The 14733-nt window shown below is 45.8% G+C and overlaps 1 protein-coding gene across 2 annotated transcripts in view; it reads left to right on the top strand.

Annotated features, from left to right (window-relative positions):
* casr (calcium-sensing receptor) overlaps positions 1-14733 on the top strand; it is a 212351-nt gene that overhangs the window by 93138 nt on the left and 104480 nt on the right. For both annotated transcript variants that reach the window (XM_072513724.1, XM_072513723.1), the window contains one exon: positions 4568-5006. In XM_072513724.1, coding sequence (XP_072369825.1) covers positions 4810-5006 — 197 coding nt within the window. In that variant the 5' untranslated portion in view covers positions 4568-4809. The remainder of the gene's footprint in view (positions 1-4567; positions 5007-14733) is intronic.

Raw genomic sequence — 14733 nt, 5'->3', positions numbered from 1 at the left:
ACAACACACTCCCTATTTAAACTTGAATACAACACATGAAAAGCAAACAAAAATATGCTCATCCTCACTGTCTGTAAGTTCACTAAGCCAACCTCAATCACAAAAGATAGACTTTTATCCCACAAGCTCCCAATTTTGTTATGCGTCAGGGTTTAGAAACTCTAAAGTATATTGTGAAGTCCACCTGAATTTATATTGAATTTGGCTAGGATGAGCACAAGAGCTTTCCCTTCATGTGTGATTCATCAGTCTTCCTTGACACTTTAATCAAAGCTTTATTCTAAGAACTTCGTTAATATATATATATATATAAACGAACAGCAAAACCTTTTATAAATTATAAACATAAAAACACCCACAGCTACAGTAATCTACGTATAACACTTAATGAATTCCCCCTTGACTGTTCCAATTCAAAAACAAAATCCCATAAACCAAAAAACCCCTATCAAGGGCGTGGTCCAGCACTCTGCATTCTCACTTGAATAAGACTGGCTTTCCCTGAGATTCTGACCCCGTCTCACCCTTCCGGAAAGCAAACTGTATCTTTTAAGTTACCAAAACAGGTAACTATAATCAATAGGGGTTTATTTCTGGGACAACTCTTTAAAATGAAAATAGAGAGAGACAGGCCAAAACACTTATTTTCTCTGTCTGTAGTCCACAGCAGTCAAAATTGAAAGCAAAAGTAAAACAAACCTCACAGTCACAGCTCAGCTCCACCCACAAAATGGCATCACTGAAGCCATGTGATAAGACAAAAACCTTTCTTAAGGGGACACTCCCATGACAGTGGCCATGGAGAGAGGGCAGTTGCTGAGGTGGAGGCCGGCATCGGGCAACCAAGTGAGTCCCCGCTGCATTGAGGTGTCCCTGTGGCATGCATGGCACGAACCCCACACCGCTCCCACATCACCCGCCTCCCCCACACCAACCCCAAACCACCCCCACACCACTCCACTGCCCCCCACACAACCCATCTCCCCCACACCGTCTCACACCACCCCTCACGGCCCCCACACAACCCCATCTCCTCCACATCACACCACCCCACCTCCCCCAGATCATGCACCACCCCAACCCATGATCCTCCAACTGCACCTGCAGGCGCTGGATGGTTGCTGACCACTCCTCATGTAGTCCCTGGCTCTGTGACTGCATCAGATGGGACCATCCTTTCCAAAAGCCCAAGACCTGTCTGGATGGCAGGTAGTCCCTGGGGTTGGACCGCTCTCCAACCGTCCATGCCCTCAGTGGTTCCTGCCTCCACCTGATGTACCGCTGCACGTGTGTGGTGGCGGATAGTGCCCCATGAGCCTCTTCGCTAAAGTGCCCAATCTCAGCGAGTGTCTCTGGGATAGTAGAAGGTGTTGGAAACAACTGTGACCGGAGATCATCCCTGGAGGGTGGTGGGGGGATTGCTTGGGCTGGCTTTTGGGGGCTCTCTTCAGTGTCTTCTTTCTCCTCTTTGCTGGTATCCACTTGTGGTTGGGGTCGGAGATTGGAGACACCAGAAGGGCCCACCTGGTCGCCAGGTGATCCTGCAAGACACAAGGCATGATGCACGATTGGCTCCTGGGTGGGCTGGTGGTTTATGGGTGGGCTGGGGTGAGAGTGGTGAGGGGGACTGGGGGAGGTGAGGGGTGGGAAGGGGGTAAAGTGGGGTGGTGAAGGGGTGGAGATTGGGAGGGGTGGGGGTGGTCAGGGTGTGGTGCGGGGATGGTCAGGGCATGGTGAGGAGGGTTGCGGAATGGCGGTGGTGCCACGCATGCCATGGAAACTGCAACGCAATGCGGTCTCACTTGGTTGCGCGTTGCCGACGTCCACCTTGGCGACTGCCCTCTCTGCCCACTGCAGTGAGAGGATGCAGCTCTGGCGGTCTCCCTCCAGTTTTCTCCCTCTCTGCAGTTATGTGCTGCCTTCTCCTGGGGCGGTGGGGGGCAGAAAGCACAGTGTTAGATCGTCGGATGCGGTAGCATAGTGGGTAGGCAGCTGGTGACCATCGTGGCCAGTGCACCCGGCCATGGTGGGTGGTATGAGTGCTGGTATATGGTGCAGGGTGGGGAGCATGCACACTACCAGCGGGTGGGGTTCGGTTGCCCTCCAGGTGGGGTGTTTACGAGTGTATGGGACAGGGGTTGGTGCCAGGGGCAACTCACCTTGGCCACCCTGAGGAGGTTGTGCAGCAACTTCCAGCACTGCTGTCCGGTCCTGGCGGTGGGGTGCATGGCACTCATGGCCTCTGCCATCTGCATCCAGGTCCAGTGTACACTGGCAGGTGGCAGCCTCCTTCCCACCCCGGGGACAGGGTAGCCTGCCTCTCTACGGCGTCTAGCAAGGTCTGCAGATCCTCATCCGCAAACAAGGGTGCCTCTCTCCGTTTGGCTGGAGCTAATATGCGGCTTCAGCTTGTCAGCCTCTCGAGTGTCAATCCCGACCCTGGCGAATCGACGTGTTCCACGTGACGCCGGTGCTAGCCCATTAACTGCTCACGAATTGCTCTGGGACCAGCGGCAATTTAGTTGCTGTAGAGGTACACTGATTCAGTCTTGGCGTCAACATTTAGGGCTGGATTCACCATTTTTGAGATTAAATGTCGAGGATTTGTGGCGTTTTATGTCAAAAGAATCGGCGCCAACCCCTCACCGATCCTGCAACCGGTGAGGGGCTAGGACCCGAACTGCGAGATAGTGCCCCCTGGCCACCCCCCACCAGGCTTCGTGGAAGCCCCTCCGGCCAGCAGCACTATTCCAGCCTGACTGTGGCGGGGCTAGACTCAGTCCGCAGCCACGCCAGGTTCACGACCGCTTAGACCACACGACAACCGTGCGGTCGGGAACTCGGCCCTTCAGGGGCGGAGCATCGGGGGAGGGCCTTAAGATGACGGGCTAACGCCAACCCAACAGCGTGCGGGGCACGACACGATGCCGCCATTTCGGAGGGGGCGGAGAATACAAAACCTGCGTCAAACAGGCGCCACCCCCAATTTCGGCGTTAAAAGGATTCCTCGCCCAATCGCCGATTACGGAATCGGCATCGGGAAACGGTGAATCCCGCCCTTAGTTTCTGAAAGGGAGAATCCCACCCATGAGATATTAGGGATGGTCTACCTACTGCACGTGGAAGGTATTCTGCATTTTAAGAGGGCGATTGACACGATACCGAGGAATCCTGTCAGGAATTGGTCCGATGGCTGATAATCGCTTTGGTCATGAATAATGCTACACTCTTTAGGACTTCAGAACATGTGGGAAGAGGGAGTTAGTAAAATGTGACTAATGGGACTTACTTTCAGGCGCTGGGTACAAAATCCCAGGAGATTTTCCTTCAATTGAGCATTGTGGGGTTTTTTCAATTCCTTTCTCCTTATGCAAAGCATTCAAGCACATTTGGAACACTGCCAATTTGCTGGTCGGATGGCACTGTTGGGCCTTTTGCACCCTTCCTGTGTACTTTTAAATCACTGTTCCTAAGTGTCGTCTCACCAGGATATCTCTATTACATGAGAAACCTCTTGTCAGGGGGCTGTGACATGTTACATGAATAGAATTGCATTTCCATCTCTTCAGTAACTTAACAGCACAGTACGCTAATTAGGCTCACAGGATCTAAATTTGTTCTCTGTCTCATTCTGTCACGCACATATTTTTACATTTTCTAAAACAATTACCCTATTATCCTGGCTAAATGAGCCATAGGCACCGCAAGTCGCACCATTCCCGGGGATTTGATGTATTTCCTAATAAATTGAGGTCGAGAGCTCTGGAAAATAACTCCACAGTTTTCATGTCTCATGCTGGCATTAGAAAGATCATCTTCATGTTTGATTGACGGAGTACCATGTTTCAAGAATGAATAATCTATTATTAGGAAGCAGCAAACCAACCAAGAACATCAATGATAAAACGGAGGTTCTGCAACATAAACAATTAGACTGCTCTCTCACACCAGGTTCTTCGGTTTTACCACATTCCCATAAAATCTGTCTTTAGTAACAGTGAAAGTTTTGAAAACCATTGGTGCCAAAATTCATTACTGTCCCAAACCGGCTGGCGTGCCAACAAGACGCAGTGTGGACCACACTATTATTATTCTCCGGCCTTGTCCTCAGAATTCAGCCCAGCACCAATCAAGAAACTCAATGCAGGTTGTCTTCAAGGCCGTACAAATTTCAGGCTAAGAGTTTGAGGAAAATGAAAGTGTGTTTTAAAAGAGGGGTAAATAAAACGTTCAAATTTTAACAAAACAGCTCGCAAAATAATGCTGAAGTTTTCCTCAAGAAACTCTTTAATAACAAACTGGGCGCTCACCTGTCATAGCCATGTCTTTCTATGTGCTACAAGCATGTTCACCTGCCTCCTTTGAGCCAGGTTTAGAAATACATTCATGGAGAATATCATAGTCCTCCCCACTATAGCTTTTCAATTAACCAAGGTCAAGTGAATGAATGGCCCTCAAAGGAAGATGTGAGAAAGGGGGGAAAAAAAGCAAGAAAAAAAAGCGTGTGTTTTACAATTCCAAAGTACAAGATTATAGTTACTCAACTTCTGTACTTTCTTTCTCCAAGGAATCTGCCCAAATGGAGCACAGCTGAACGATTTGTTCATCAGATATAGGTATGATAACCTTTTTGCAAGATGGAAGACATCAAGGGGACATCAGTTTTCATCTTTCAAAAATTCTACAGCCGAGTCACCCCTCATCATTACAAGGATAAGCAAAAAGCCTCATCGATTGTTCGCTGAGTGAATATCTGTGGGAGCAGAGCCACCTGATTTGGTGAAGACACTGGCAAGAGAAGACTATACAATGGGGCATTATTATTACCATCTCTTATTCTTGGCATTTTCTCTTCTTCAGTCTTACGATGTTTCGGGATATGGTCCAAACCAAAGGGCACAGAAAAAGGGAGACATTATACTGGGAGGTCTTTTCCCAATACACTTCGGAGTAGCTGTAAAGGATCAAGACTTAAAATCTAGACCAGAGGCAACTAAATGTATTAGGTAGGATCTTAAGTACAACAAATTTTTCAAACAGAATTGTGATATATGCATTTATTAAAAACGTATATATGTCCACCTTCAGGCATTCGACTATTGCTTTGGAAAGATGGCCCAGTTACATCCTACACTTTCTCAAAACAGTCACCCCGTTCAATTGCTGTGACCTCCAGTGGCTAATGGAATTGGGGTCACAGCTCTCAGGCAGCAATGGTGGCTCTGGAGCAAAGTGTCAGATTTGACAGCTCTGCCGTCAGTTGCAAGGCCCCTTTGAATGAGCTCTGAAGCCCAATTTCTGGCACCAACAGAGCCTGCAAAATGGTAGGCGTCTTAGTTGGTTTTTGTTTGTACCTGCATCCCTGCTGTTTGAACCCCCACCGCAATTAACAACTCTCTCCCTACCCTGCCACAAGTTTTACCTGGGGTTGACCCCAAATGTGAAGCATTAAAATGGGGTCACAGCAGAAAGAGGTTCAGGGTGCACTGACATAAGGGGAAATTATGAAAATATGTCACAACCTCTTGCTGTCAATTTGGGCCATTCAATTTTCAAAGCTGCTCTTCTTAAACAATATTTTATTAGTTTTGCACAGATGAACCGCAGTGAAAATTTGACTTTCATCATTGAGTTGGACCGTGATTTCTTGAGCTACTGGTATAACTGAATTTTCACTGAATATATCAAGGAATCAAGGAAAACCCCAAGGCCTTTTACACATATGTGAGGAATATGAGAATGACTAGAGCGAGGGTAGGTCCGATCAAGGACAGTAGCGGGAGATTGTGTATTGAGTCTGAAGAGATAGGAGAGGTCTTGAACGAGTACTTTTCTTCTGTATTTACAAATGAGAGGGGCCATATTGTTGGAGAGGACAGTGTGAAACAGATTGGTAAGCTCGAGGAAATACTTGTTAGGAAGGAAGATGTGTTGGGCATTTTGAAAAACTTGAGGATAGACAAGTCCCCCGGGCCTGACGGGATATATCCAAGGATTCTATGGGAAGCAAGAGATGAAATTGCAGAGCCGTTGGCAATGATCTTTTCGTCCTCACTGTCAACAGGGGTGGTACCAGGGGATTGGAGAGTGGCGAATGTCGTGCCCCTGTTCAAAAAAGGGACTAGGGATAACCCTGGGAATTACAGGCCAGTTAGTCTTACTTCGGTGGTAGGCAAAGTAATGGAAAGGGTACTGAAGGATAGGATTTCTGAGCATCTGGAAAGCCACTGCTTGATTAGGGATAGTCAGCACGGATTTGTGAGGGGTAGGTCTTGCCTTACAAATCTTATTGAATTCTTTGAGGAGGTGACCAAGCATGTGGATGAAGGTAAAGCAGTGGATGTAGTGTACATGGATTTTAGTAAGGCATTTGATAAAGTTCCCCATGGTAGGCTTATGCAGAAAGTAAGGAGGCATGGGATAGTGGGAAATTTGGCCAGTTGGATAACGAACTGGCTAACCGATAGAAGTCAGAGAGTGGTGGTGGATGGCAAATATTCAGCCTGGATCCCAGTTACCAGTGGCGTACCGCAGGGATCAGTTCTGGGTCCTCTGCTGTTTGTGATTTTCATTAATGACTTGGATGAGGGAGTTGAAGGGTGGGTCAGTAAATTTGCAGACGATACGAAGATTGGTGGAGTTGTGGATAGTAAGGAGGGCTGTTGTCGGCTGCAAAAAGACATAGATAGGATGCAGAGCTGGGCTGAGAAGTGGCAGATGGAGTTTAACCCTGAAAAGTGTGAGGTTGTCCATTTTGGAAGGACAAATATGAATGCGGAATATAGGGTTAACGGTAGAGTTCTTGGCAATGTGGAGGAGCAGAGAGATCTTGGGGTCTATGTTCATACATCTTTGAAAGTTGCCACTCAAGTGGATAGAGCTATGAAGAAGGCCTATGGTGTGCTCGCGTTCATTAACAGAGGGATTGAATTTAAGAGCCGTGAGGTGATGATGCAGCTGTACAAAACTTTGGTAAGGCCACATTTGGAGTATTGTGTACAGTTTTGGTCGCCTCATTTTAGGAAGGATGTTTAAGCTTTAGAAAAGGTGCAAAGAAGATTTACCAGGATGTTGCCTGGAATGGAGAGTAGGTCTTACGAGGAAAGGTTGAGGGTGCTAGGCCTTTTCTCATTAGAACGGAGAAGGATGAGGGGCGACTTGAAAGAGGTTTATAAGATGATCAGGGGAATAGATAGAGTAGACAGTTTTCCCCGGGTGGAACAAACCATTACAAGGGGACATAAATTTAAGGTGAAAGGTGGAAGATATAGGAGGGATATCAGAGGTAGGTTCTTTACCCAGAGAGTAGTGGGGGCATGGAATGCACTGCCTGTGGAAGTAGTTGAGTCGGAAACATTAGGGACCTTCAAGCAGCTATTGGATAGGTACATGGATTACGGTAAAATGATATAGTGTAGATTTATTTGTTCTCAAGGGCAGCACGGTAGCATTGTGGATAGCACAATTGCTTCACAGCTCCAGGGTCCCAGGTTCGATTTCGGCTTGGGTCACTGTCTGTGCGGAGTCTGCACGTCCTCCCTGTGTCTGCGTGGGTTTCCTCCGGGTGCTCCGGTTTCCTCCCACAGTCCAAAGATGTGCGGGTTAGGTGAATTGGCCAATGATAAATTTCCCTTAGTGTCCAAATTGCCCTTGGTGTTGGGTGGAGGTGTTGAGTTTGGGTGGGGTGCTCTTTCCAGGGGCCGCTGCGGACTCGGGGGGCCGAATGGCCTCCTTCTGCACTGTAAATTCAATGATAATCTATGATTAATCTAGGACAAAGGTTCGGCACAACATCGTGGGCCGAAGGGCCTGTTCTGTGCTGTATTTTCTATGTTCTATGTTCTATATACCATTGAATCTCATTATAATTTAATTGATAATGAGTTATGAATATACACTGGTATAATGATATATACTGAATTTCACTAAATCTTAATGTCATTTGCTGAGATATTGCTCTCTCTATATATTAATTGTCACATTAAAATTTGCTGAGTTATAACTGAATCAGTGCTTTGTCATATTGTGACTCACCATGAGACAGTAATCGAGGTGTGACTGATATCTCATTCAGTTCTATAGCGACTTAATGAAATTTAACTGCCACTTAGGCCTTTTGTGGTTTAAACAGGCAGCGTTTGAATCTTACTTAGCCCCACAGTGATTTACTACGATGTATCTGAGACATGCCACTCACTGTAATGTCCTCAGCTGTAAGATATCTTTATCTACTTACATTGCGATTTTACTGAAATCTCACTGGTCCCCACAGTAATTTCTGAGATAGAACATTGATCTCACTAAAGCATTCAATGATGAACTGAAGCCTCATCTGGATCTTAATTAATTACTGCAAGACTCAGTGGGACGTAAGTGAGATTTCTCATTTAAGTTGGGATTTACTGGGATGTAGCTACGTTCTGCTCCTCTTTCCGAAAATATCTTTTTCTTTCTCGACTGACATGTTTCATTTAATATCCCACCCAACTGATCGTATCATACATTTTGCCAAAGTGTTAACAGCCCAACATATTGTGGCTCTTCCCTAAATATGTAACATGATTGTTAATCACCGACTGTGAATCTGTTAGATAATTTTGAGTAATGTGACATTTCATTGTGTCACACTATACAGTAATTAGTTTTCATTGAGCTCCTATTCAGCTATATTTTGATGTATTAAGCACTGTGACTTGCTAAGCTCTCATTGAGTTACACTGTTCAGTACAATGATTGAAGAACGAAAGAACATAAGAACATAAGAACTAGGAACAGGAGTAGGCCATCTGGCCCCTCGAGCCTGCTCCGCCATTCATAGAATTTCATAGAATTTACAGTGCAGAAGGAGGCCATTCAGCCCATCGAGTCTGCACCGGCTCTTGGAAAGAGCACCCTGCCCAAGGTCAACACCTCCACCCGATCCCCATAACCCAGTAACCCCACCCAACACTAAGGGAAATTTTGGACACTAAGGGCAATTTATCATGGCCAATCCACCTAACCTGCACATCTTTGGACTGTGGGAGGAAACCGGAGCACCCGGAGGAAACCCACGCAGACACGGGGAGGATGTGCAGACTCCGCACAGACAGTGACCCAAGCCGGAATCGAACCTGGGACCCTGGAGCTGTGAAGCAATTGTGCTATCCACAATGCTACCGTGCTGCCCCGCTAATGAGATCATGGCTGACCTTTGTGGACTCAGCTCCACTCTCCGGCCCGTACACCATATCCCCGAATCCCTTTATTCTTTAGAAAGGTATCTATCTTTTTCTTAAAAACGTTTAAAGAAGGAGCCTCAACTGCTTCACTGGGCAAGGAATTCCAGAGATTCACAACCCTTTGGGTGAAGAAGTTCCTCCTAAACTCGGTCCTAAATCTACTTCCCCTTATTTTGAGGCTATGCCCCCTAGTTCTGCTTTCCCCGACCAGTGGAAACAACCTGCCCGCATCTATCCTATCTATTCCCTTCATAATTTTATATGTTTCAATAAGATCCCCCCGCATCCTTCTAAACTCCAATGAGTACAGTCCCAGTCTACTCAACCTCTCGTCATAATCTAATCCCCTCAACTCTGGGATCAACCTAGTGAATCTCCTCTGCACTCCCTCCAGTGCCAATATGTCCTTTCTCAGGTAAGGAGACCAAAACTGAACACAATACTCCAGATGTGGCCTCACCAACACCTTATACAATTGCAGCATAACCTCCCTGGTCTTGAACTCCATCCCTCTAGCAATGAAAGACAAAACTCGATTAGCTTTCTTAATCACCTGTTGCACCTGCACACCAACTTTTTGCGACTCGTGCACCAGCACACCCATGTCCCTCTGCACAGCAGCATGTTTTAACATCTTACCGTTTAAATAATAATCCATTCTGCTGTTATTCCTCCCAAAATGGATAGCCTCACACTTGGCAACATTGAATTCCATCTGCCAGACCCTAGCCCATTCACCTAACCTATCCAAATCCTTCTGCAGACTTCCGGTATCCTCTGCCCTTTTTTCTTTACCACTCATCTTAGTGTCGTCTGCAAACTTTGACACATTGCACTTGGTCCCCAACTCCAAATCATCTATGTAAATTGTGAACAACTGCGGGCCCAACACTGATCCTTGAGGGACCCCACTAGTTACAGGTTGCCAACCAGAGAAACACCCATTTATCCCCACACTCTGCTTTCTGTTAGTTAACCAATCCTCTACCCATGCTACCACTTTACCCTCAATGCCATGCATCTTTAGTTTATACAGCAACCTTTTGTGTGGCACCTTGTCAAAAGCTTTCTGGAAATCCAGATATACCACATCCATTGGCTCCCCGTTATCTACTGCACTGGTAACGTCCTCAAAATATTCTACCAAATTAGTCAGACATGACCTACCCTTTATGAACCTATGCTGCGTCTGCCCAATGGGACAATTTCCCTCCAGGTGCCCCGCTATTTCCTCCTTAATGATAGATTCCGGCATTTTCCCTACAACCGAAGTTAAGCTTACCGGCCTATAATTACCCGCTTTCTGCCCACCTCCTTTTTTAAACAGTGGTGTCACGTTTGCTACTTTCCAATCCTCTGGAACCACCCCAGAGTCTAGTGAATTTTGATAAATTATCACTAGTGCGTTTACAATTTCCCTAGCCATCTCTTCTAACACTCTGGGATGCAGCCCATCAGGGCCAGGAGACTTGTCTACCTTTAGCCCCATTAGCTTGCCCAATACTGCCTCCTTAGTGATTACAATCATCTCAAGGTCCTCACCGATCATATCTTTATTTCCATCAGTCACTGGCATGTTATTTGTGTCTTCCACTGTGAAGATTGACCCCAAAAATCTGTTCAGCTCCTCAGCCATTTCCCCGTCTCCTGTTGTTAAATCTCCCTTCCCATCTTCCAAAGGACCAATATTTACCTTAGCCACTCTTTTTTGTCTTATATATTTGTAGAAGCTTTTACTATCTGCTTTTATGTTCTGAGCCAGTTTACTTTCATAGTCTACCTTACTCTTCTTTATAGCTTTTTTAGTAGCTTTCTGTTGTCCCCTAAAGACTTCCCAGTCCTCTAGTCTCCCACTGATTTTTGCCACTTAGTATGTTTTTTCCTTCAATTTGATACTCTCCCTCACCGCCTTAGATATCCACGGTCGATTTTTCCCCTTTCTACCGTCTTTCTTTTTTGTCGGTATGAACCTTTCCTGAACACTGTGAAAGATCGCTCGGAAGGTTCTCCACTGTTCCTCAACTGCTTCACCATGAAGTCTTTGCTCCCAGTCTACCTTAGCTAGTTCTTCTCTCATCCCATTGTAATCACCTTTGTTTAAGCACAAAACACTAGTGTTTTGATTTTACCTTGTCATCCTCCAACTGTATTTTAAATTCCACCATATTGTGGTCGCTCCTTCCAAGAGGATCCCGAACTATGAGATCATTAATCAATCCTGCCTCACTACACAGGACCAGATCTAGGACCGCTTGTTCCCTTGTAGGTTCCATTACATACTGTTCCAGGAAATTATCCCGGACACATTCTATAAACTCCTCCTCAAGGCTGCCTTTACCAACCTGGTTAAACCAATCGACATGCAGATTAAAATCTCCCATGATAACCGCTGTACCATTTCTACATGCATCCGTTATTTCTTTGCTTATTGCCTGCCCTACCATCCTGTTACTATTTGGTGGCCTATAGACTACTCCTATCAGTGACCTTTTCGCCTTACTATTCCTGTTTTCCACCCAAATTGATTCAACCTTGTCCTCCATAGCACCAATATCATCCCTTACTATTGCCCGGATGCCATCCTTGAACAACAAAGCTACACCACCGCCCTTACCGTCCATTCTATCCTTTCGTATAGTCTGATACCTGTGGATATTTAACTCCCAGTCGTGACCATCTTTTAACCATGTTTCAGTAATGGCCACTAAATCATAGTCATTCACGATGATTTGCGCCATTAACTCATTCACCTTATTCCGTATACTACGAGCATTCAGGTAAAGTACACTTATGCTGTTTTTTATGTCTTTGTTATGAATCCTAACACCTTGATCGGTAACTTTTCGCAAATTATTTTTCCTCTTACCCTTTCTCCTAATTTTCCTTGTGTTTGAACCCATATCTCTACATAATAACCTGTCACATAACCTGCTGCCTTGCTCTCCATTAACCATTACACTGTCCATAGCTTTACCCTTCCCTTCCCCCAACTTGCTAGTTTAAAGTCCTTGTGACCAACCTATTTATCCTATTCGCTAGAACACTGGTCCCAGAATGGTTCAGGTGAAGACCGTCCCAATGGTACAGGTCCCTCCTGCCCCAGTACTGATGCCAATGCCCCATGAAATGGAATCCCTCTTTCCCACACCACTCCTTTAGCCACGTGTTAAATTCCCTAATTTTCTCAACCCTATGCCAATTGGCACGTGGCTCGGGTAGTAATCCAGAGATTATAACCCTGGAGGACCTGTTCTTTAATTTAGTCCCTTGTGTTTGATAATCCCCAAACAGGTCCTCTTTCCTAGTCTTACCTATGTTGTTAGTCCCAACGTGGAACACAACAACTGGATCCTCCCCCTCCCTCTCCAAAATCCTTTCAAGCCGATCAGAGATGTCCCTCACCCTGGCACCGGGCAGGCAACATACCATGCGGGACTCACGATCTGGCTTACAAAGGATGCCATCAATCCCCCTAATTATAGAATCCCCTACAACTACCACTTGTCTTTTTGCTCCCCCCTCTTGAATGGCTCCCTGTACCACGGCGCAGTGGTCAGTCAACGCATCCTCCCTACAGCCCTCTTCCTCATCCACACAGGGAGCAAGTACCTCATACCTGTTGGTCAAGGTAAAGGGCTGAGGCTCCTCAACTCCTAAACTCAGGATCCCCCTACCTGCCTCCCTTGCAGTCACACCACTCTGTCCCTGACCACTGACCGAATTAACAGTACTTATTCTACCGGGTGTGACTGCCTCCTGAAACAAAGCGTCCAGGTAATGTTTCCCCTCCCTGATGTGCCGCAGTGTGTGCAGCTCGGTCTCCAGCTCATCAATTCTGAGCTGAAGTTCCTCGGGCAGCCAACACTTGCTGCAGATGTGGTCACTTACGGCCTCAATGGGATCCACCAGTTCCATCATCATACAGTACCAGCACATCACCTGTCCAGCCACATTCAAATAGTTAATTAATTTAAATTTTTTTTATATAGAACCTCAAGGATAAACCCGAATACCAACAAAAACACAGCCCTCTCTCGCCACTCACCCGAACTCAGTCACTCACCTAAACTCAGATGCACTCTGTTCCAATCAGCACTCAGTTACTCACCTAAACTCAGATGCACTCTGTTCCAATCAGCACTCAGTCACTCACCTAAACTCAGATGCACTCTGTTCCAATCAGCACTCCTGCCACACCTTTTGTACCCTGCCTGATTTGCAATGAGCCAATAGGCCTGCTCCAGGAAGTGAAGTCTCTTTTAAATATGCACTCACCTCTCCCAGCAACCCTGCAGCCTGTGGCCTGCTCCAGGAAGTGAAGTCTCTTTTAAATATGCACTCACCTCTCCCAGCAACCCTGCAGCCTGTGGCCTGCTCCAGGAAGTGAAGTCTCTTTTAAATATGCACTCACCTCTCCCAGCAACCCTGCAGCCTGTGGCCTGCTCCAGGAACTGAAGTCTCTTTTAAATATGCACTCACCTCTCCCAGCAACCCTGCAGCCTGTGGCCTACTCCAGGAACTGAAGTCTCTTTTAAACAAGCTATAATGTATGCCCATCATGTCTCAAGATATCCCAAAATGCATGACAGCCAATTAAAATATTTGCAATATAGTCCTTCTTCTAATTCGGGAAAAAGTGGCAGCAAGCTTTCACACAGCATGGTCCATAAAAAAACTGTATTGGGTGGCAAAGTGGCACAATGGTTAGCACTGCTGCCTCACGGCGGCGAGGACCCGGGTCACTGAGGTGTGAAGTTGTTTGCACATTCTCCCTGTGTCTGCATGGGTCTCAGCCCCACAACCCAAAAGGGTCTGCAGGTTAGGTGAATTGGCCACGCTAAATTACCCCTTAATTGGAAAAAAAAGAATTGGGTACTTTAAATCTATTTTTTTTAAAGCTGTGTTAGCTGGCCACATAGTATTTTTTAGAGGGGTTCAACAAATCATTTGCTCTAATTATATAATAATGTTTTAATGAATTTTCGCTGTGAGGGATCTCATTAACACTGTTGTGGTTTATTAAGGTGCAACTTCTCCATGTCACAATATTTATTTAGTGTCACATGATTTTAATAAGATGGTAAGAATATCATATTGGAAATCAAAATCAATAAACAGCATTGTGTAATGTGGCTATGCATCAATCGCATCTCCCCGCCGAACATGGTTTATTGAGATGTGGCTGAGTTTTGCTGATATTTACTAGACTAGAACCAAGATCTAATTGGACCTCACATTTTCCAAGCTATAATTGCAATTTGCATAGATGTGAATGAAGGCCTCGCTGTCCATAATACAACAGCTTGCATTTGTATGGCACCTTCAACACAGTAAAACTTCTGAAATTGCTTCCTGAGAGCATTTAAAAAAAAAAAAAAAATTTTTATTAAAGGTTTTCATAAAATATCAATAACAAAGTGGGAAAGAAAAAAGATCCCAACAGGGTTAAGTACAAAACACAATCTAAAAAAGCAACCCCCAAACCCCTCCCCCGTACCTAAATAATAAATTA

The sequence above is a fragment of the Scyliorhinus torazame genome, chromosome 8 (genome assembly GCF_047496885.1).
Source record: "Scyliorhinus torazame isolate Kashiwa2021f chromosome 8, sScyTor2.1, whole genome shotgun sequence".
Taxonomy (NCBI): Eukaryota; Metazoa; Chordata; class Chondrichthyes; order Carcharhiniformes; family Scyliorhinidae; genus Scyliorhinus; species Scyliorhinus torazame.
The sequence above is the reverse complement of the archived record's forward strand: the minus strand, read 5'-3'. Positions and strand labels throughout refer to the sequence as shown.